Here is a 23,827-nt window from a genome sequence, read left to right as displayed (position 1 = left end):
CACACTACACACACACACACACACACACACACACACACACAGTAGTCAAAAAAGTTATATAAAGTCAGATTCTAAATATACCATCACAGAAGTGTGTTAGGCAAATCTGTTAACTTTTAAAGCAGTTATTTAATAGTTGGTCAATTACTAGTCAAGTGTAGTAAATAATGCTGGAAGACTCTGCTCTGAAAGTTCTAAACTGGCTACATTAATATTTAGTCTCCTGTCAGGCACTATTAATTAAAGGCAATGGGGCAAAAATAAGGAATAAGACTTTTTAATGGCGATGGAATCCATAGTGGAAGTGTTGAGGGAAAGAGCCTTCTGGTTAGGAAGCTGCAACAATTATACAGTGTGGCATACTGAGAATAACATATTCATCCATGGAATTAAGTCTCTTTTATTGCACATTCCAGTTTTCTTGGATTTGCAACATCCTATCATATTTGATTCACTTCCAAATACCGAATTTCAAATTTAAAAAATCAAATTTCCTCAATAAATGCTGAACAGGAACTGAATTGTTTTATTTTTAATTTCATAAATTTTTATCAAGAATTGTAGGTTCTTTGATAATTCACATTATAAGGGTTGGTAACAAATGAAGGTTAGAATTCTGTTTTAGTAGTCCCATCTTACTAATTATAAAGAGAAATCATTATGGGAGCCATTAATATAACATAATTTCTCCTTTCTGCTGAAAGAATATCTGCCCAAATACTTTTCAAATTATTTCTATAATTTGTTTAGCTACAGTCAAAAGGATATTGCATGTACAAAGAAAGAGGTTTGTGTGTGTTTTCAGTATTAGACTTTATATAATATAAACAACTGATTAGAAGAGTAATATCAATTAAAAACATATTTAAAAACGTCTTAAAACCCATTTTCACTTTTTAAGTACTACCACTCACTTTTATATATTTAAAAACTTGAAAAAAGGTATTGGATCATTTGATTTTTTAAAATGTATAACAGAAGATACTGGAAAAGGCATCTTCAAGTGTTTTCTATGAATATAAGGGACAATTTCATTGTATCTCATTATAAATGCCAATAACCTCAAAGATGTATATTTCACTTTTTTGTGAAAGCAAATACATAAAAAATCTTTAGAAAACATAAAAGAAATAAACCATATTTGTACAGAGGTAAATGTTACTTTCTCGGAGTGCACTTAGAAAAATGTCTTTGTGGAATCTGTATTTAATTTAGAAGATTCTATTTAATTCCGACTCAAAATCTGAGACTAGAAATATTGAAGTTCACAATTCAGATTTTTAAATGGTATTTGTCTGGAAACTAACCTTTATTCTTTTTAAGATTTTTTTTTCATCCATCCCTCCATCCACAGAGGAGAAGACAAAACATGGCAAAGAGGAGCAAGAGTGGCATCTGAGTGCTGAGCCTGACTCAGCTGTTGTCTCTCTTTCCAGAGGTAAAAAGTCAGGGGAGTAACAAGGGGTAGGTGGGGAGATAAGGGGTATTGCTGAAACAAAATTAACCATGAGTTGTTAACTATTAAAGAAGAGTGATGGATACATGGGAATTCATTTCACTGTTTCATCATACTGTTCTATTTTTACTTTAAAAAGTTAGGGGGAAAAAGTAGAGTAGATTTGCTCTCCTTAAGCCTTTTATAGCTCAAACATTTTCTCATAAACACAGTGGTGGTACAAACAAGTGGTGAAACTAAATTAAATTAGACTTCTGTCATTTTTAATTTATTTATATTTTTAACTGGCAGAAATACTATTTTCTCGAGTTCAATAAACTCTAGCCTACAGGTTGTTAAAATGTGGGCACAACTGACTCACTTCAGACACAAATACCTGGGCACATTTGCAAATATAATCATTTAACCAGCCTGTAATGATGGAAACCAGGATTAGAACTAAATACTTCTTATACATAATTATATAAGTTCAGAGAAAGGGAGTTGTTTGTTTAAGGTTCCACAACAATTTCTACTTCCTTAAATATGTTAAAAACACACATTATATAATATATTTTTACCATTTTTTGAAGTATTACAATATAGTACAATAGCCTCAAATACTGCAAAACTGTATATTTCATAATGGATGACAGACACATATGTTTAATATTTGACACTGAACTGAAATTAGAAAATATGATTTTGACATTAGTACACTGAAAACCTCATTCTAAAAATATCAGCATGACAATCTATTTGTCAAAATAACAGAATTCAAGACAATCTGCCTCCATTAGTAACTTTTACTTATCTAAATAACCTCTCATTTTTGTCATTTTGCATACACAAAATTTTAAATTCAGTTCATAAATCCATGATTACAGATGACTAGACAATGACAGATAACTATGCTACATAAACAATAACATTCTAGTTTCACATTTTCTAAGACACTGCAGAGCATTTTGATCATAGAAGCCATCGTATACAGATACTTTCTCTAGTTTAAACTAGCCATATGAGCAAACTGAGGGTATAACCAATCAAATTACCAGTCAGCTCATTCTAATTTCAATTTGCCTATATTAATAGTGATTTTACTTTGAATAGTTCACATTGCAATTTTTTAGGATCTATTCTTGTGATAGTTCCAGATGTTTCAGCACAACCTCCAACTTAGAAATAAGTAGGGTGGACTGAAAACCTTAACCTTTCCTACCATCTCCAAAGAAAAACTAAAAGTAGGTTTTGAGTCTCTTAATCTGCTTTTTTCCTTATAGAAAAACCATAGTGAGTGTTGTTGTTTTTTCATCAATATACACCTCAAAATGATATAAAATGAAAAGGCTGTACATTCAGAGAAAGGAGTACAAGAATGACAGAAGGCAACAAAGAGTCAGGGGGAAAAAAAGTACTGTAAGGACAGATGTAAACAATTAGGACTCTTTAGTATAAAAGGAAGGCTAGCATCGACCAAGGTATCATCTGAGGCCTAGTGCATGAATTTGTGCACCAGTGGGGTCCCTCGGCCTGGCCTGCGGGATTGGGCTAAAACCAGCTCTCTGACAATCCCCAAGGGGTCCCAGATTACAAGAGGGTGCAGGCCAAGCCAAGGGACCCCACTGGTGCATGATTGGGGCCAGCGGAGACACAGGAGGTTGGCCAGCCGGAGAGGGACTGCGGGAGGGCTCCAGGGTGGGCATGTCCGGCCCATCTCACTCAGTCCTGATCCGCCAGACCTCAGCAGCCAGTCGGAGCATTTGCCCCCTGGTGGTCAGTGCACATCATAGTGACTGGTCGACTGTCTGCCCCCTGGTGGTCAGTGCATGTCATAGCGAGCAGTTGAGCAGCCTTAGCATATCATTAGCATATTACGCTTTGATTGGTTGAACAGCTGACTGGACGACTGGACACTTAGCATATTAGGCTTTTATTATATAGGATAAAGTTACAATGGAAAAAATACACAACTTACCTCTGTCACCTTTGTTCAAATGTCACCTCCGTAAAATCTTCCTAATCATCATACTTAACGTTGCAACCTCTCCACCCTCATCACCTATCCTCTCTAGTCAACTTTTTTTTTTTATCCTCACCCAAGGAGTGAGGATATTTTTCCCCATTTTTAGAAAGAGTGGAAAGGAGGAAGGAAGGAGTAGAGAGAAAGAGAGACAGAGAAATAAAGAAATAGGAACATCAATGTGACAAACACACATGGGTTGGTTGCCTCCCATGCACCCCAACTGGGGGTGGGGTTTGTACATGCAACCCACATACCTGCCCTTGAGCAGGAACTGAACCCATGACCCTCTGGTTCACAGACCAATGGTCTGCAGTGGTTCTCAACCTTCCTAATGCCGCGACCCTTTAATACAGTTCCTCACGTTGTGGTGACCCCCAACCATAAAATTATTTTCGTTGCTACTTCACAACTGTAATTTTGCTACTGTTATGAATCGTAATGTAAATATCTGATATGCAAGATATATTTTCATTGTTCGCAACCCACAGGTTGAGAACCGCTGCTAGACACTGAGCCATGCTGGCCAGGGCTCTAGATGCCTCTTTTTTTAAAAATTTTCTCCATATCATTTACAACTATTATAATACTCATTTATCTTCTCTCTCCATCATCCTCAATTGTCTGAATATAAGATTCTCAAGGGCAGAGATCTGATAAGTCTTCTTCAGTGCTCTATTCTCCATAGAATTTCATTGCTTGGCCCATATTGTATGTGTCAATATTTGATCAATAAATGAATAGATGAATAAAAAAGTGAAAATGAGTGTGTACACCCAAACTGACTCTACAAACTGACTCAGGAAAGAGGTTAAGATGACTTCACAACTGGTAGTAAACTTACCAAACTAATCACCTCAAGAGATGGTACAGAATAAAAATACCCTGATTAAAAATAGCCCTGGACAGATTTATGAAAGCCAGATCCATATTAAAAATAGTTTTTTAAGGAGAAAGCCTCTATAGTAGGCATCAAAGCAGATAACCCTACCTCTCCACAGTACAACCCTTAATGGATATCACAAATGCAACCACAGATCTGACTACTGTAATAATTCCATTCTAATACCACCAGTTGCCTTGGTATAAGCTTGGAACTCAGGTCCTGATTCTGTACTTTTGACATCCCAATAGGACAGTAAAGTTAGGTAGCAAAAGGTGAAACTCAGGAAGTCTGGAGTATTCAAAATAGCCTCCCGCCAAAAAGCATAGTTATCATAATGCCTCCCAGGTCTCTCCCCTACTAAGCAGAATTAGGAATACCCACACCCTGCCACAAGCAGAAAACAGGAAGGAGATAATATCCTAAAAGGCACTCCCCAACTTCTGAAACTACTAGTCTTAACAGACACTAAAAAAAATCCCAGGCAAGTTTAGAATTTCACACATATACATACACATACATATATATACGAAATTCATATATACATAAAGTTAGATAACAAAACCATTTGAAAAGATAAATGGAAATGAGACCTTGATCTAGTGTCTACTAGCTGATGCCTTTTTAAAGAAATATCCAACATTCATGAATTCATGCCATTAAATCCATTTTAAAAAACAGGAAGTAAATAAATCCATTTGGACTAATAGAACTGCATTGCTCTAAAGGTCAGTATAAAATCAGGACTAGACAAAATTATAAAATGGTTAAATGTGTATTCTATAATTTGATTAGAGATAAACAAACTGAGGCTTCATAATTATTCACTGACTGCTTCTACTAGAAAAGGACACTGGGTTTTGTGCTGAGTTCCAAAATTAGAAAGATCAAACATTTACAAATAAATATCTAAATCACATTTTCCAATTAGTATCAGGGTTAATAAAAATTTCATTAGAAGTGAACTTATTCAAGTTAAGAACCACTCTATTTAACTTTAGCAAAGATGAATTCAAGCAGTGTGGCCCTAGCCAGATAACTCAGTTTGAGCACTGTTCAGATATGCCAACGTTGAGGGTTCAATCCCCAGTCAAGGCACATACAAGAATCAACCAGTGAGCCCTGCTGGTGTGGATCAGTTGCACTGAGAGGTCACTGGTTTGATTCTGAACAGGACAGTAATGGAAACTGCCATTTACATGTTATAGCGCTGCTGTTTGCCTTTGTCATCTAATGTAACCTCTGAAACCATCTTTCAAGGTAGATTTTAGTAACCATAACCATATCTCACAGAGTTTAAGTAATCTGCCTAAAGTTAAACTACTAATCAGTAGCAGAGCTAGAATTCAAACCCAGAGCTGTTCATTCCAAAGTTATTGCTCTTAAACAGTGATTTTCAACCAGTATGACACAAGAATTTTAAAAACATTCAATACCTGACTATTTTAGTCAGGGGTACTACCCACCTCTTTTCCCTTAAATTGTCAAATAAAAAAATGACAATAGCCAACACAATGGCCATCCAGTGTGAATCAAAATTAGACCTATATTTTTGTCAGATCAGCCAAAAAAAAAAAAAAATGACACGTTCAGTTGTCATATATTTTTTGCTGTGCCACAGAATTTTACTTTTAATTTATCAGAGAGAGAGAGGAAGAGAAAGGAAGAGAGATAGAAACATTTATGAAAGAGAAATATCCATCTGCTGCCTTCTGTGCGCCCCCTACTGGGATTGAGCCTGACACCAGGCATGTGCCTGGACCTAGAATCAAATCTGTTAACTACCTGGTGCATGAGATGATGCTCAACCACTGAGCCACGTCAGCCTGGCCAGAATTTTAGTCATTACTTTATGTGTGCCATGAGATGAAAAAGGTTGAAAATCGCTGCTCTTAACCAATTGCCTAACACTATAAGCCAGGCTGGCAAAAAAAAAAAAAAAGTTAGAGAGCAGAGTGGTGAAATATATATTTCAAAATGTACAGTAGTTTCTAAGCTCCCTAAGCGCACAGCACAATGGAAGTTTTGTGGCATCTGTAAATATTTCTTAAATGATTCTGATGAGTAGACAGTGAAGATTCCTGAAAGATTCTCACCCAAAGAAACATAAAACTTTGGGCTATTTGAAAACATCCAAAGTATCTTCTTTTTAAAAGATTCCATTAATCCCTATTTAGACATAGTTTAAGTAAAAATTTATCCAGATTATAAATCCATAAGATATTAAAAACACATTCCATGTTTTAGATTCTTCCTCTTTATATCCAAGAAATATAGCAGTCTAGTACTTATTTATGCTGGGAACTGAATCTCTATATTCAAATCTCAGTTTAAAAGATCCAAGTATGTAGCACTCTCTTTTCAACTGAATTATACTCTTAACATTTGTATTTTTCCATTCTGTTTTACAGGCCAGTAGGTATGTTGGCAAATCAGGAGTATAGTTAAGTCTAAAAGTAAATGATTTAAATTCTGCCTCCCCCCTCAGAAAAAAACCCTTCCCTTCAATTAACAGAAAGCAAAATCAATTTAATGCATTGTATTCTAAGCCTCTCGTAATTCAGATGCAACAGCAGCATGAAACATTAGAAATATCATAAAGAATGAGAAACTTCTAGGCAAAAATGCAAGAACTAACTAATATTTCATCAGACTTTTGTTTATCATAGCTCCTTTTTTTTATTGAAGGCAAAGATAAATCCAAAGGGAATGGTTTTACAAGAAAGGTTGGTCTGTGGGGATTTACCTTGTTAAGAACAAATGACAAATAGTTTTCCACATATAGGAAACCTACTCCTGTTTCATATAAGTGCATCCTTTCAGATTTGGTACCACAAATGAGGCTGGTAAAAGCATCAAGTTACTGCTAGAAAGTTCAGTTGTCATTTTCTTGGTCACTCTTAGCAGATTGTTTCAAATAATCAACAGAGCTAGTGCTCAAATTATACATTTTATCACAAAACAGGATACCAAAACTAAGTTCAATCCTGACCTTGTAGATTTACTTCCAATTCTAACATACATACACACACACACACACACACACACACACATCCCATGTTGGCAATTACTATTCTGCCACCATCTCATACTATTATTTAGTAGACAACATATCCTTCCAAGAATTCAGATTAAGAAGTCACATAACAGCATGACTGCTGGTATTGCTTCTGGTTGCTATGGAATAAAGGGCAATCCCTTCACATTCTCATTCTGTTGGTTCTCACTAAGAGTGCTGCAACACCTTTAAGCCCAGCCGGGCAAGTCTCAGCTTGTACCACAGATATAAACTGCCATTATTTTAATTTTGTTCCACAAGAGAGTGACCTACAGGAACAAACGTTTCAATTATTTAAAATCAATAATGCAATAGTTTTCAACAACCTTTAGGATGGTTAGACTCAACCTTACCCTCATCACAAAAGTAGAGGTGCATGCCAGGTCTGAGAATTATTTCTGCCAACACATTATGACATAAATCACTAATACCTGACAGAGGAAAATAAAATGATAGTGATAAAAAAATACAATATTTTTTTTAAAGATCTAGCAAATATGGTTATTTTCCTTTAATATAAAGGCTGTTGATGACGTGTAAAAATATTTAAAATTTTATTCCTATTCTAAAATAGAGCAATTAAATACTGATTTGTATACCAAAGTATAGTTGGAGATAATAAAAAAATAAATATATATATTCAGAATGCAGAATTATAAAACTTTAATGTGCTTTTCCTAGAAAAAAAAATGAGTGCAAACTTATAGGTAAACAAGTATTCTGAGTACTGAAGGCAGCACATTTGAGTTGTGTGCTTTTTAAAAAAAAGTTTTGCACTAGCAATGATATAACAGGAGAATGCTGGGAGAGAAGTGTGGAGCCTGGGGTCCAACAGCCCCAGCTACGACAAATGTTATGTCACTGTGCAAGTCACTTCACCTTCGTTTTCTTATATTTAAAATAAGTGGGGGACAGGGTGGTGGGTTGAATTAGGTAACTTTCAAAGTATTTTCCAACTTAAAAATTCTGATTCTAAAATAAAACATCCTAATTATGTCTCTACTGGAATCCTACAAAATTGTGTCATTGGAAAGCACAGTTAACTCTGGTGACAGACTTTTTCACCTTTTTAATCTCTAGCACCCTGGCTATCCCTATTAGTTTCTGTGCAGAGCCAGAAGAGAAAGGCTGAAGTTGTGCCCCTGACAGTCATCATAAGGGTTTGCAGTTCCAGCTCCAGACCCAAAAGCTTAGCTGCTATGCAAACAAGTCAAGTTCAAAAATACAAGTCAGTTCTTGGATAAAGCTTTCCTTTACATGGTGTTCTTCCAAATCAGAACATTAAGTTGTTTGCTATTAGGGAGTTACTCCAATGCAGAATAAGAAGACCAATATTGTTACCATATTAGAAATGGCTTTTTAAAATTATACATATGACATAAATGCAATGGAAGTCAAATTTCAAAAAAACTCTTCAACACCAGAATAAAACCACCATTGCTTTAATTCAATGATTTTCAACTGATGTGCCCCAAGAATTTTTAAAACATGCAATACCTGACTATTTAGTTAGGAGCAATGACCTCTTTTGCCTTAGATTGTCAGATAAAACAATGACAACAGCCGACACAACAAGAGCTATTTGGTGTGAATGAATCAAAACTATACCTTCTTTTGGTCAAATTGGCAAAAAATATATTTGTGTGCCGCAGAATTTTAGTAATTAGTTTATGTGTGCTGTTATATGGAAAAGGTTGAAAATCACTGCTTTACTTGATGCTATCTTGAATGTCATATAATAAAAAGCCAAATAACACTTTGACTCTACACAGGTATTGAAAAGCACAGAAAAAATATTACAAACAAATTGGTATTAACATTAAATTCATACATTTTTTAAAATTAATAAAGTAGCCTATAAATATTTCTGAAATTAACATGCATTTCATATGATCCTTTGTTTTGCAGGGTTACATTTATATTTTGTTCAATCAATGTTTGGCTGATTAAGCTTTACACTGGTATTTTTCTGTATACATTACATCTACCTGCTTTTAGAAACCCTGACTATATGACAATCTAGTATGCAGGATCACTTAAATTAGATGTTCCCTAATGGCAGAAAGAATTAAATATAACCCTTTGAAAAAAGAAATCACAGTTTAGTCATACAATAAGATCAAATTAGTAGTGTATCACTTTGGTTATTTTATATCACTTTATTATTTTGTCTGACTAGTTAATCTATAATAGAAGTATTTTTAAAGAGTGCCACAATATTTCAAGTTATATATATTTCTCTGAAACCTTTTGGATCAGAAAAAAGTTTAGCACTTAAAGTTACATAACTGAAAAATGCAAGCCTTATTTAATGTATTTACTTCTTCATGCCTAAATCATTTAATTAGATTCAAACAACAAGAAAACATCAGCTTTTAAATAAAGAGATTTAGGTCAGTATTTTGTGTTGTTTATTAAAGTGACATTAATCATTAATTATTTTACATGTTAGATCATTACAGAATAATTTCCAATATGAATGGATTTTTTTCCCTATAGACTAACTTTGGAAAATAAACTTCTTTCATAAAAACTAAGAAAACTTCTTCATTCCCTGAAGTTGGTGAATCAGAAAATATTAAACTGCTTTGAATGGTGTTATATGTTATCACTACATGAGCTCTTAGTAATGAATGTCACTTCCTTTACTCTCTTCTATTATGTCCCAGTAACTGAGTAACTAACTTTGAAGGGAATATTCCAGAAGATAGTTGGTTCTCTTCACTTACAAAATGGCTCTTACCAGTTTACCCAAATCTACCCACAGGCAAATTAAAAAAATGACATACAAAAGATAAGCATCATTTCAACTCTGAGAAGTGTAGCTCAGTTGTTTTCCTGTGCCCTGCAAACACGGGCTGCTGCCCTTGAGCTTGCTCCCATTTTAATGACAGGTCAGATTTCAAGTAGAAGAACCTAGAGTTACTAAACAAAAGACTCTACCAACAACTGAGAACAAACTTCCTGATTTAAATAAATGCTGTGCTGAGAAGAAACAACATGACCAGTCACACTTAAATATTGCGTCTTAAAAATAATGTAAGCATTGTTTCAAGTCCACATTGAGTCTATTCTTAAAATTAGATTAACACTGTTTCAGAGTAACATAGGATAAAAGATTCAAGTTTATTTCAATAAACAAATACCTCAAATTATGTAGACCTAAGAATAGAAGGTACTAATTGTTAAATGTGTGATGAGCACATGGGGATTCATTATGCTATTCTCTCTATGTCAGTGTAAGTTATCAAAGTTCCAAAATAAGACAGTCTTAAGAATATGTACATTTACGGTACAGTTCTGCGGTATACATTGGCTTCCCAAGTGTAAACTGCTTTAGATATAAGATATAATAATCAGATATCTCAATTGAAAATATTAATTATGTATATTTTGTATACTAACATTATATTGTATAGCTTTGTAATGATAAAATAATTACAAGAAAACTCTGATGTAATATCTCAATCTAATACTCTTCTAAACACAACATTAATAGTGAAGCTCCATATAATAGTCAAAGGTTCCAGAGATGTACTATACTTGCAACAAATATAAAAACAAATGGTGCCCATAAAGAAACTTAAGTACAATCTATTCCTCAGCTATTAGTTAATATCTCAGTAAGGCAAGAAAAAACAAAAAAAGACTGTTCTTCCAACTAATTAGTTCACCATTTATACTTTCACTTATCCATCTTAACTTATTTTTATCTTAATTTCTAAACTCTCCACTAATTTCATCTAACTACATTTTTTTTTCTTTTTTTAAATATATTTTATTGATTTTTTACAGAGAGGAAAGGAGAGAGATAGAGTTAGAAACATCGATCAGCTGCCTCCTGCACACCCCCCCACTGGGGATGTGCCCACAACCAAGGTACATGCCTTTGACCGGAATCGAACCCGGGACCTTTCAGTCCTCAGGCCGACGCTCTATCCACTGAGCCAAACCGGTCCCGGCCTAACTACATTTTCAATATCTTTTTCTACCCTTCATTTTTTTATATTTATTGATTCACAAATATCATGTCTGTCATTTTGTAGTCTTCTAAAGTCCACACATAGTTGGGAATATGTATTTCGTATCCAGTACCTCATTTCTCTTCCTTTTCAAAATGCTCCTTAAAATTCAATTTAAAAAAATCACAATCACTTCAGGATTTCTAAATTAACCAAAGTAGTATTGTCACTGAAGACACATTGATATAAATCTTTACATTCTCATTCAAGAGTAAATGCCAAAGGACAATGATGTAAAACTATAAGCTTATAGACTAATAAATCCAATTATCTCTTAGGCCTCTGCTAGAATGATTTTGAATCAAATATTAGAAATAACGTTATCAACAGTATTTGTGGTAATATGCTGAATATGGCAAACTGGGTTTCTAATACATATAGCCTCTAAAATGAAATTTTTACTCTAAATTGTACTTAATCATTGTTCATACTCTAGTTTATCCAACTATGTTCCTGCCCAGATTTACCCTAATTCTTACCCAATTCCTTCAGATTAAGTAAGGTGCTATTCTGGGTATGGTATGTTACTTACTGGCATTCTTTCCAAGGTTTGTAAATCAATAGATAAACTGGAATTTCCAAAGCTCACACATAACACATCACACAAGGCAGTACTGTAGGATTTGGGAAATTCCTGACAGCAATGTAAATTAACAAAAACACAATAAAATAGAGAGGCTTACATTGCCCAAGAAATAAGCTTTTACTTTCGAGTTTACCAAGGGCAGCCGGGCTGGAGGTAAATGAAACATCAGGATCACTAACAATGACTTCCTCTCAAAAATTACTTTTATTAACATCTTCAGTCCATGGTCATTTACACCAATAAATGATCAAGTCTAACCCAATCAAAGTATTAAAATACACTCCCTTCCAATTTTAAAAATAAAATCCCACCTCATTTCCAAGCCATATAGTTCTCAAACCTTTGCTCAAACATAAATCCATATGTATTATACAACTCTACTCATTCAACATATTTAAAAGGCTTTAAATTTCAAAACTTGACTTCTAAAAATAAAGGAACAGATCAAATGTTGATCCAGCAATACAATATCTTATACTACTCTCATACGAATAAATTACAATTTTTATCTTTAACTATAATTCAACTTTAGTATTCATAGCATCTATTAACTAAAAGTAGCCTCTAAAAATTATCATATAATGTGAGGCACTATAAAAATTGTTCCCCATATCACACAAAGATCAATCAAAGAACTGAAGTCAAACGTTTCCTTAATGTTCTTTGCCTCAAGAAAATATCACTGGAGTGGTTTCTAATACTGTTATAAGATATGCATAATACAAAAACAAAATGGTATGGATAGACGTTCTAAAGCACCAAGCACAATGTACATTAAAATTATTTTCTAAAGGTCTAGACACACACACACACACACACACACACACACACACACAACATAATATCTAGGATAAATTCTATTTTTCTTAATGTAAGTACACCCTAATAATATAAAGTGACTTTTTAAACAAAATGTTTTAAAATGTCCTTTAAAGCATACAATATAATCACATTGTACAATACAGAGTCTAACTTTAGCTGATGTCTGTATTTTAATTTTTCATGTTAGGTATTCCTTGTGGCACATCAAAATACATACTGTAAATTAAAATGGTAAAGGTGATTTTCAGGTCACTAACAATGTATCTGTCCATGTGTTTTTTATTAATGATCCTTACAGTGACACTTCATTAAAACTTATCTCCAAGACTGTCATCAGATAGAATCAGATGCCAATCAGTGAAAGCCTAATGTGACAGATTATATACTCTCTGGTTCTTTTAAATGTCAGCCTAAACAGGAACAGGGGGAAAACGTAGATTCTTTTGTAAAACAAAAATAAATATATATCCACAAAACAATCCACCTAAAGGAAATGTAGACGGTTGGATTTAAGGCATTAGTTCTGTATCTGGCACACAAACTAGATTTCCTCAGTACTTCTTTCTTTTATTCCTACCTTATAAAGCTGTGCATGACTAAACCACAATATAGACTCCTTAGAAGGATACTATTGCACATCCACTAATGTACTAAGGATAGACATACAGATACAGTCAGTTTTTAGGAGAAAAGTATCACAAATATAAAGTAAAAAGATGCCTATTCTCCCTCCCCAAAGTATACGTACTATGCACAATACTACAGCAGGAAAGGAAAACGATCTGGAAGACTCCGACTGCCTTAGTCACTTCTGTTTCCCCCTTCCCCACCTCAATCGCTATTTCCCCGCAAAATGTCACAGTTAAAATTAAAAAAATAAAATAAAAAGAACTCGGTAGAATATGCAATGCACTGGTATTGAACAATGGAACCAGGATATGATTTCTAAATGTATCTACTTCTTCCTGTCTCTCTCCAGCAGTCTCTCTCAACACTGATCCCAACTAAGGCATGGAAGAAACTTCATTGAAAAAAGCAAAGCATTTGTAAAATGGGTTTGCACATTAAGATAAACTATGCTGATTGACACTGAAGAGGGCCAGATACATTTTTAAGGATGCCAGTTATTGTATTGAAATATATAGATGCTATCGAGCATTCGAATATGAATGTAGTTCAGACTCTTGAATATCTTTACATTAATTAATACACATAATTATAAAAAATAATTTAAAAAACAATAATTACAATCTACTCAACTTTCATACACTCCTCATTAGATTGTAAGAGATGAGATATAGCAGAACAGAAGACATCTTGAACTAATGCAAAAATGCTCCCTTTCATAGTCTGCAATGCTTAAAAATCCGGATTAGTAAACTTGGTAAATTAACAATAATGCAAAATTTTACAGAAATGAATGATTCTTAACCAAGAGACATAATTTTCTGCTACCAAACCTGAATAAAAAGAATGTTTTACAACTATAAATAATATTCAGAAAAAAAGGCAAGCAATAAGTATTAGCAATGAAAAACATAAAAGATGGCACTGCTTCCCAGAGCAGGGTCTCAAAGTACTAGTACTCCCAAGACGCTAACAACTCGCCCAGACTTCTTGACGGGACTTTAGTTCTTTCTAAAACTACCTGAAGCGCATGAAGGGAAGAAAAGGTTAAGGTTTTAATAACTGGGGAAGGAATGTGGAAAAATGAGATACACAGAAACCTATATTAATTTTTATTGCTTCTGATGAGAGAGATCTAACAAGTCCCTCTCCCTGTGTGTGTGTCAAATTGCCTATCCACATACTTGAGAAATGATATCCTGTTTTAAATCTCTCATTGGTGAGCAACAGGCAGGAACCCCAACTGTCAAGCACTTGTCTGGCATACAGATACAGAGGAGCTGCTGGTCAGGAGCTCAAGCTGTCAGCCTCAGCTAATTCCTATGTGGGTGAGGACAACAGGGCACTAGCCACAGCACCGTAAGGGAGCCACTGACAGAAAGGAACCTGCTGCAACTGTCATAGGTATGGCTATTACACTAGACCTAGGCTCTGGGTTTTCTTTTGTTGTTCTTATCAGAAGAAACAATAGGCAAGCAAAATGCTAGCCTCCGGCTCAGTGATATTGGCTTGTTTACCTTTTCCCAGAGCCAATCTTGTCATAGAGTCCTAGACTGTTAGTGCTGAAAAGGGCCTTATAGATCACACAGCCCTACTGTTTCATTTTGCAGATGGAAACACTGAGAGCCAGAAGGTTTAGGTGGCTAGCCTAAGGTTTTAGTTAGTGACAGAGTGAGCACGGAACAGAACCTTTTTTCTCACCTTTGCTCTCCTTTGGCTGGCACTTTTAAAGACCATTCTTTCTCTCTCCTCTCTCCTCTCTCCTTTCACATGACTTCTGAATATGTTTCCTCTCCAACTGATGTACTTGTATTTTCTGACCAGCTGCCTCATTCTTAGGTTTTCTGGATTCAGTTACTATTACAGTGGTAAAAGGGGTGAGATATAGCAGAAGAGAAGGACATCTTGAACTTATGCAAAAAATGCTTCCTTTCCCTAAATAGGAAGCACCAGGAACCTGACAGTCTTGACCAGGCACTGTAAAACACAGGCATGCAGTACTGGCTGCAGCATATTACAGCTTCTAATAAAAGTAGTGAGAAAGAAGAGTCCAGGAGGTAAGAGTCAGCAATAAGCAGGCATATGTGATTGTGCAAACACAGTATTTTTGGACTAGACTAGAGATTTAATCTAGAGGCCAGAACATAGCCAGAACTGAGAAGGGAAGGAGCCTTTCTGAAGCAAAATCATACTCAGTCACATCATTAGTAGATCAGTAACATGTTTTTTGTTCAAGGGAGTAGCCAAATGTACAGAAATTGTAAAAAAGATAATAGATTATTGAAATGATAAGAATGATAAATAACCTTACCATCTAAGTCACATTTCCTAGCATTTTCCCAAATATTCCTTTAAAAATATGTGTCAAATTCACTGGAGAAAGGAAGCAGATGAGATGGCTGAGCTGTCTCCCTACTTTACATGTTAGGCTAATTATCTATAAAAATAATGTAAAAGGAGTCATCTAGTAAACACTAAATAGGACTAGGGAGGAGGCAGCAGGTAAGGCGAGAGGGGCAGACAAAAAGCCTACAATATACAGTCCTTCAGCGGAGGTGACACACCGTTATCAAGTAAATTTTAAATTAAAATGTATAAATGACATTTCCAGTTTGAAAAACATTAGGGATATTTTAGATTAAAATAAGAAAAAAATCCATTCTTAATCAAATGTGTAGAAAATATATATTGTAAATTACTAAATACCACCTTTATATATAGCAGCCAACTACAATGTTTATTTAAACATCTTTAATTGTCAAAGAAATGGAGCTGAAGTTGACATTTCTCCTCTACAATTTAATATTATATGTTTTATTGCATAATGTTCCAAGGTTACTACATCTCAAAGTTAGGGCTGGCAAATTCTTCTGAAATTACTTATTGCTACCCTTAGCAAAATAATTGTAAGCAGTGCATTATAAAATTATAGAATAATTTCTTGATGAATTCAACAACTATTGCCATTCTTTTATATTAATGACTGTGTTTTGTATAAAGCTTATAAATAAGGTTCAAAATGTTTTCAAATGTATTCATGTATAACAAATATGAAAAGGAAAATATATACTGGATAATGAAATGACAAGTGTAAGAGTTTATTAAATGCTGCATCATTAGTCCTCAGTCTAAGATACCTGAACCAGGAGAATTATCCAAATATAGTAAAAGAAATCCATTAAAACAAGGCTGCAGTGTAAAACTAAAATATCACTTTAAACTAGTATCCTATTAATTCAGTGAAATAATAAGACTGATTATCAAAAGGTAATCCAATCCTGTGGTTGGTAGCTTTGTGTGTTTATTTTATAAAGTGGTGAGGAAGGAAGAATTATTCAATTAATGTATATTAGTGGGCCAAGTCTTTCGAAACTTAAAGCCCATTGGGAAGGAGGTGGTCAAGTGCATATTAAAAGGATTCTTAGATGGCTAAAAGATTAGAATGCATATCTTCTAGTAGTCCCTAATAATAAGAATTGAGCATGTATTCTGTGTCAAATACTGAGCAAAGCACATCACATAAATCATTCCCTTTAATCTTCACAGAGCCTATAATGCAGGTAAGATTGACCCTATTTTTCAGATGAGAAAACTGAGTCTAGGTAAAGGTAAATAACCTGTCCAAGGTCCCACTGCTAATAAGATGAACTGAAATCTGACTCCAAAGCCTGTGTTCTTAACCAGTATACTTCCTTTGATCTACTTAAACAAAACAAAACAGCCCCAACACACCAAGGTTACAGGTTCATCTCTGGTCAGGGCACATATAAGAAGCAACCAATGAATGCAGAACTAAGTGGAACAAAGAAATCGATGCTTCCCTTTCTCTCTCTCTCTCTCTCTCTCTCTCTCTCTATCTATCTAAATTCAATTTAAAAAGAACATATTAACCCTTTGTGGTCCAATTTTATTTTTGGAATTCAAACAGTCTGGTCCAAATTAATTGACAGGATTGAATGTTCAACCGGTTTGCGGTGTCGACCTCAGCCTCGACGTTGGACCTGCTCCTAGCGCCTAGTTTGTCGAGTCAGCCTCCACGTTGGACCGAAAAGGGTTAAAGAACAAAACATATACCTATTTGATACTCTGAATATATCTCATTTTAACTGATTTGTTTTCATTAAAGTACATCTTATACTTTGATGTGAAATATAATACTTCAAATATAAAAGTTTTGAAACAATGTCATATAAAATACTTTAAAAATCATAACAGCATAAACTGTATGGTAAATAGTAGGACCACATTTTTAAAAAATATATCTTACTGATATTTTACAGAGAGGAAGGGAGAGATAGAGAGTTAGAAACATCAATGAGAGAGAAACATCGATCAGCTGCCTCCTGCACACTCCCCACTGGATATGTGCCCGCAACCAAGGTACATGCCCTTGATCGGAGTTGAACCTGGGACCCTTGAGTCCGCAGGCCGACACTCTATCCACTGAGCCAAACCGGTTAGGGCTAGGACCACATTTTAAAAGACAAATGTCTAAGTTATTTTAATAAGACTAGTATTTAAAATGTTATTACCTCTACATGTTTTGGATTCTCTGTGGCATTCCAACATATGAAATACTATTCCTGATAGTGGTACCTCAATAAAATATCATATATTTTGCTGATTGTAGTTAAATGAGATTAACAGTATAGGTAAGTCCATTATCTGGAGGAAAAAAGTTTATATGATGTAACCATCATTTTCTAAGCTACTTAAGGAAGATACTGACTACTACTATTTCAGTTATATATCTTTTAGCATATATCCCTGCTGAGAAAAGAAAACCAATGATGCAACCAGAGCCCAAGAGGTTAAATTGAATTAATTCTCCTAAAAAAGCTCTCAGTGAACAAATATTAAGATAGATCATTTCCAGTTTGGAATTATATGATAAACAGTAAGGCAGGGAATCTAAAACTTTTCAGATAATAAAGCCCAATTAAATATTCAAACCAGACTACTTAAACAGCATGAAGTGGGGACTGAATTCTCCAGACAATTTTTAATAGTATTATTATTGTTGATTTAATTAACCTCATAAATATTATTGTCATTTATACTTTTGAGGTAGTTTTTTTATTTTTTATTTTTACTGATTTCAGAGAGGAAGGGATAAGCAGAGAGATAGAAACATCAGCAATGAGATATAATCATTGGTTGCTGCCTCCTGCACATGCCATACCAGAGACCGAGCCCGCAACCCGAGCATATGTCCTGACTGGGAATCAAACAGAGACTTCCTGGTTCATAGGTCGACACTCAACCACTGAACCACACCAGCTGGCTGAGGTAGCTTTTTTTTTTATATTATGCCATAAAAAGCATATTACTAATCATGTCATATAAAAATGTTTTAAGAATGTACAATATGTGCCAATAATACCAAATTTACATAGTACAAAAGCTACACTGACTAAATAGTATGATTCTCAAGTGAAATGAAAATTTTCAGATGGAGACTGAAATACCTGCATAAGATGATGATCAACATACATGCCTATAGGACTAATGCTGACATTCAGATATGCCAAAGATATCAGTCTTGATATTGTTCTGTTGTGCTAACATAAATTAGTATAGAGAAAGATAGGCTTTGATATAAAACTGCCAATTAAGACAGTATATTAAATTTAAATTCCATAGAAATAAGGCCATCAAATGCTTAAATGCACATATAATTACAAATTTTCCTTTAAACAAAAGTTCCAAACAGTTCACATTCTTACTGATAATAATTTCATGTTACAAACAGCACAGCACCCTCTGGTGCATCTGCTATAATACTTATAAAATTCCCACCAAAAAAAAAAAAAAGGATAGAATCTGAGTAAAAATGAACCTTAGAAATCAGTAAGTTGATACTTTTATTTACTCCAGTACATATTTTTAAACATAATGCTTAAAAACAATTTTCATTTAAAAAGAGCACTAAAAAGTTTATAGTAACAATTAAAGTAAGTGAGGAAAATGTTTTAGTTTTAAAATAATGCAGCAACAAAAACCACACTGGTTTCCAACATTTACCATTCAAATTAAAATAATGCTATCAAAAAAATTCTTTATGGATGGGATGGCAAAAGTTAACTTATGTTAACCAAATTTTACTTTATTCAAATCTGCCTTAGCCTCTTGCTTCAGATAAATTTGACTTATTGTATAAAGTGCTCCTGAGTACTTTTTTCTGGATTTAAAGGGAATTTTCCATTACAATATAACCATTTTTAAGTGTTTTGTGAAAGGATCTGCAACTTACACAGACTGAAAACAGAGTAATATTCAGAAATAAAAGGTGTTAAATTATAAACCTGAATTTGAATAGTTCAAAACTTTTACTTTAAAAAAAAACAAAACACAAAAAAACGTTTCCTAGGAAAATAACTCCAAAAGTATATTTTACTAAGGACAAAAGCAAAGGATGCCACCTGCTTTAGACAATTCTTTTGTGAACCACTGGAAGTCTCAACACAATGCACTAGAAATGAAAGTGACACCTGTTTAACACAGCCATCTGTCCCTAACAAGCTAGAATTAGTCAAATCCACTTAATCTGGGACTTCCAAAATATGGAAACACTATGCACCTGTGAACAGAAAGGAATTTAAATCTGGCTTTTGATGGCCAGTGGAAATTTATACCAAAGAGCTGAAGGCAAATGGTTACATTGGGGAAATTATTTTTAAAGTAACTGAAAGTAGATTTTTAGGCTAATGTTCAACATAAAAACAAAAACAAAAAAACAACAACAGAGTCTTCATAATTTAAAGGTTTACTTGGTATTCTCATTTTTTATAACAAAGTCTCACTATACTACCAAGAACAAAGTAACATTCCTATTAGGCTGTTAAGAAAAGTTTGGGGTTTTTTTTACTTCTTCCCATACATCTGATGCTATATACACACATATACACACTCCTCATAAATTCTGAAAAACAAAATCATATTCCACCTACTTACTGGTTTTTCAAATTAGAGGAAAGCACACACAAAATCAACTTTCTCAAGAATAAGAAAACGTTACCAAAAAGTAACACACACATGTCATTGAAATAGTACATTATATCCATCTTGATTTATGATTCATTCATTTTAATTCTTAATGATAAAAAAAATACCACATTAACTTTAGGATAAAAAATATTTTTTCTTTAGGGTTAACATATATGAAACTTATAAACTATAAAACTTTTGAGTATCTACATAGAATATAAGAAGACTTGAATACTAGAGAAATATTGTTTTTTTAATTAGGCATAACTATCCCATATAATGAAAAAATTATGGAATGATGAATTTCAGTAATGTGCTTTAGTTTACTATATTATACTAGTACATGTAAATGTACTACAAAAATATCTCTATACAGTTTAAGGCAACCCATTGGCAAAACAACCTAAAAAGATTAAACTAGGTATTATGACATATAATGAATCACAGATATTCAGCTACTAAAATAAGCTAGAAATGACTTCTATTTAATACTTTTAGTGTAAAAGTGTGGTCACTCAGTTTCAGAGATCTCTATTACTCTAAAAACTGAGAACACAGAAGAATACCAATACACAGAACAGTCCTCTCCGAGGAAAAATATCACAGAAAGAATAAACAAAGTGCTAAGTATTTACCCTTGGGTTAAACTTAAAAATGCATCACTTGATAGTATTTCTGGTTATTATGTTCTCAATCCATATGAATAATGTTGACATGATTGAGCCCAAAGAATCTCTAAAAGCAACTTTTGTATCACATATGTGTTTTCAAAAATAGATGATAGGATTCCAGTTAAGCCCTGCTCTCAAATCAACTGATGAGTGGAAGTCTGAATTACTGAATCTGAGATAATTATAAGAAGTAAAATGCCTCAAAAAAAAGTCCTTGGACACTGCAAGTAAAAATATTAAACCATAACATTATAACATATAAGCTACTCAGCTGAAAACCTATTATGTAAATAGCATAAGGTCTAAGCTGTCTCTAGACAGCAAAACTCCTATTAACTTCAGAGAATTTATGGGAACCAGGAGCTTCACCATCCAAAAGTGTTCAGGCATTTGACACTCATCTGAACAGAAAAAAAAAATACAAGTTAGTATTAGAGACTTGCATGGAATCTAGACTGGGGGAGAGGGTGAGTAAATATGAAGGAATTTGAGTGCTCTGAGAAAGACTTCAGAACAAAGTATCATCTTCATTTAAAATAGCAATCACATGGAAATGAATTGACAGGGGGAAAGTTTTTCTTTAAAAACAAAACAAAACTCTTATTTTACAAAGTATTATTCTTAACAGCATTACAATTACCCAACCTGCTCATTGAAAATCTCAAGAATAATTAAAACTGTCACATTATTCACAGGCTGCTCTGTCAGGTAAATCAATATATGTTTACTGTTAGGAAGAAGACTATTTAAATAAACATTTTAAAATTCCAGATTGTAAACTTCAATATGTGCAAATGTAATATTATAAATGCTTTAGCACACATTCATTATCAAAACTTTTTACTGATAATCTGTTCATTAAACGTTAGGCTGAAAAATGAACAAATTTACAGGATCTGGAAAACAGTTACCTCCAACCAAGAGCCCTACTATTTGAGGACTGATAAGTATTCAAATCTACACAGGAAAATAGATATTTTTAGAGACTTAAAAAGGAGAAAGTTCTCTCCCCTCACCAGACACAAGTCACTGTCCAAAGAAAGCCAAAATAAAGACTATGTTGAGTAGTGCACACATGCCTAGATCTCCACAACCATAAAGAAAGTGAAATATACACACGTTTCAAGTTGAGAAGCTTCATACATTCTTTATGAACAACTTGACTTCAATTTCAACTCTCAAAGCAACAGGAACAGAGAAGATGAAGAGGGAGGGAAAAAGCCTCTTTAAAGTGCCTTCACTGTCACAAGTAACACTGCAACCCGAGTTCTCACACAGCTTCCTCATGTCCTTTCCCTGTTTATCCGACACACAGTCTTGTAACCACAATGAACACTGGCCACTCCACGGGGAGGAGGAGGCTCGTCAAAGTGCAATGGAGCCTCCCTGCTCCCCCTCCCATCCCCACCCGCAGGATAAAGCACTGTCAGTAACTACTCACCCAAGTACCACGGACGCCCTGCATCCGGTTTAAATCACACACACACACACACACACACACACACACACACACTCCAAGAAAGGGAGAAGGGAGGGGAGGGGAGAGAGACTTTTAAAAATTTCTTTCCCGGGGCTGCAAAGTCCAGCGAAGAGGCTCCAGGTTTCACTGTGTGCAAGGGGTGTGGGGGGAAAGGAGGCGGGGGAGGGCAGAGTGCTGAATGGATATTAAGACTGTTTGCAGCACAAAGAAAACACAGTTTGAAAAGAAAAAGAAAAGAAAAAAGAACGCCGTGCAGTTGATGATGGTCAGAGAAGGACAGCCCATTGAGCACCAGGAGCAGAGGGGCTAAAACGAAGGGCACGGGCGGCAGGAAAAGTTCACCGTTGTACGAGGATAAAAATAACAAAAACCTTCACAAGGCCCCACAAGTGAACAACAACAACGAAACACTCGCGCGGGGGTCCCCCCGGCACATTGCTGTCCACTTCGGTTTTGAAAGAAGCAGGAAACAAGCAGCTTTGAAAAAGAAAATTGAAGAGAAAAGAAAAGCCCTTCTCTCTTCACCTGACTCTCCTCCGCAGACCAGACCTCGGGCAGCGCTCCACCATCCGCAACGCCGAACTGCGGCTCCCCCTCCCGCTCGGCGGGCGGCCCCCCGAGCTCCCGCTCCATCCCCGGAGCGCGGCCGCCGAGGGCCGGGCGGGCGGGCGGGAGGACCGGCGGGCCGGCGGGCGGCGCGGAGCCCACACCCCCGACCCCGCCGCGGCGCGCACGGTCCATTGTAAACAAGCCCGGGGGACCGAGCCCCTCGGCGGCGCCGCCGCAGCACGGCCCCCGGTGTCAGGAGTGAGACCCCGCACGGCCACGGCCGGCTCGCGCACACGGACACACACACGCACGGACAGCCGCGGTCACACGCATCCACACGCTCCCACACACATGTAGAGACCGAAGAATATTCACCTTGGCTGTGGATTATTGTGGTGTTGTTGGTGGGTGATGGAGATGGTGGTGGTGGGGAGGAGGAGGAGGAAGAGGAGGAGGAGGAGGAGAGGAGTAGTTGTTGTTGATGGGTAACAGTCGCCAGGACTACGGTGACTATGGCGCTTGATTCACAAGGCAACGGTTGCTATAACTCACAAAAGAGAGAGAGAGGGAGAGAGCGAAAGGGAGAGGGAGACACTCGCACGGGGAGGGGTAGGGGAGGGGAAAGGGGAGGAGGCGGGCCGGCGACTCGCCGGAAGGGGCGGGCCCAGCGCCGTGAATGACAGC

The 23,827-nt window shown here is 35.5% G+C and overlaps 1 protein-coding gene across 2 annotated transcripts in view; it reads right to left on the bottom strand.

Annotated features, from left to right (window-relative positions):
• The window catches only part of RFX3 (regulatory factor X3), a 277,450-nt gene extending 253,885 nt beyond the window's left edge, over nt 1–23,565 (bottom strand). The window contains exon 1 of one of the 2 annotated variants that reach the window (XM_081103228.1): nt 23,519–23,565. Coding sequence is in view for 1 of the 2 variants with exons in the window: in XM_081103229.1 (XP_080959355.1) it covers nt 22,234–22,255 (22 nt within the window). In the remaining variant the exon portion in view is untranslated. Of the gene's footprint in view, nt 1–22,233; nt 22,442–23,518 lie in introns of those variants that run through there. The other variant, XM_081103229.1, reaches the window with a different exon arrangement.
• Nucleotides 23,566–23,827: the final 262 nt, after the last annotated feature.

Source organism: Myotis nattereri (genome assembly GCF_964212035.1).
Source record: "Myotis nattereri genome assembly, chromosome: 12".
NCBI classification, from domain to species: Eukaryota; Metazoa; Chordata; class Mammalia; order Chiroptera; family Vespertilionidae; genus Myotis; species Myotis nattereri.
Note: the sequence above shows the minus strand (reverse complement) of the source record. Positions and strands in the feature narration are given on the sequence as shown.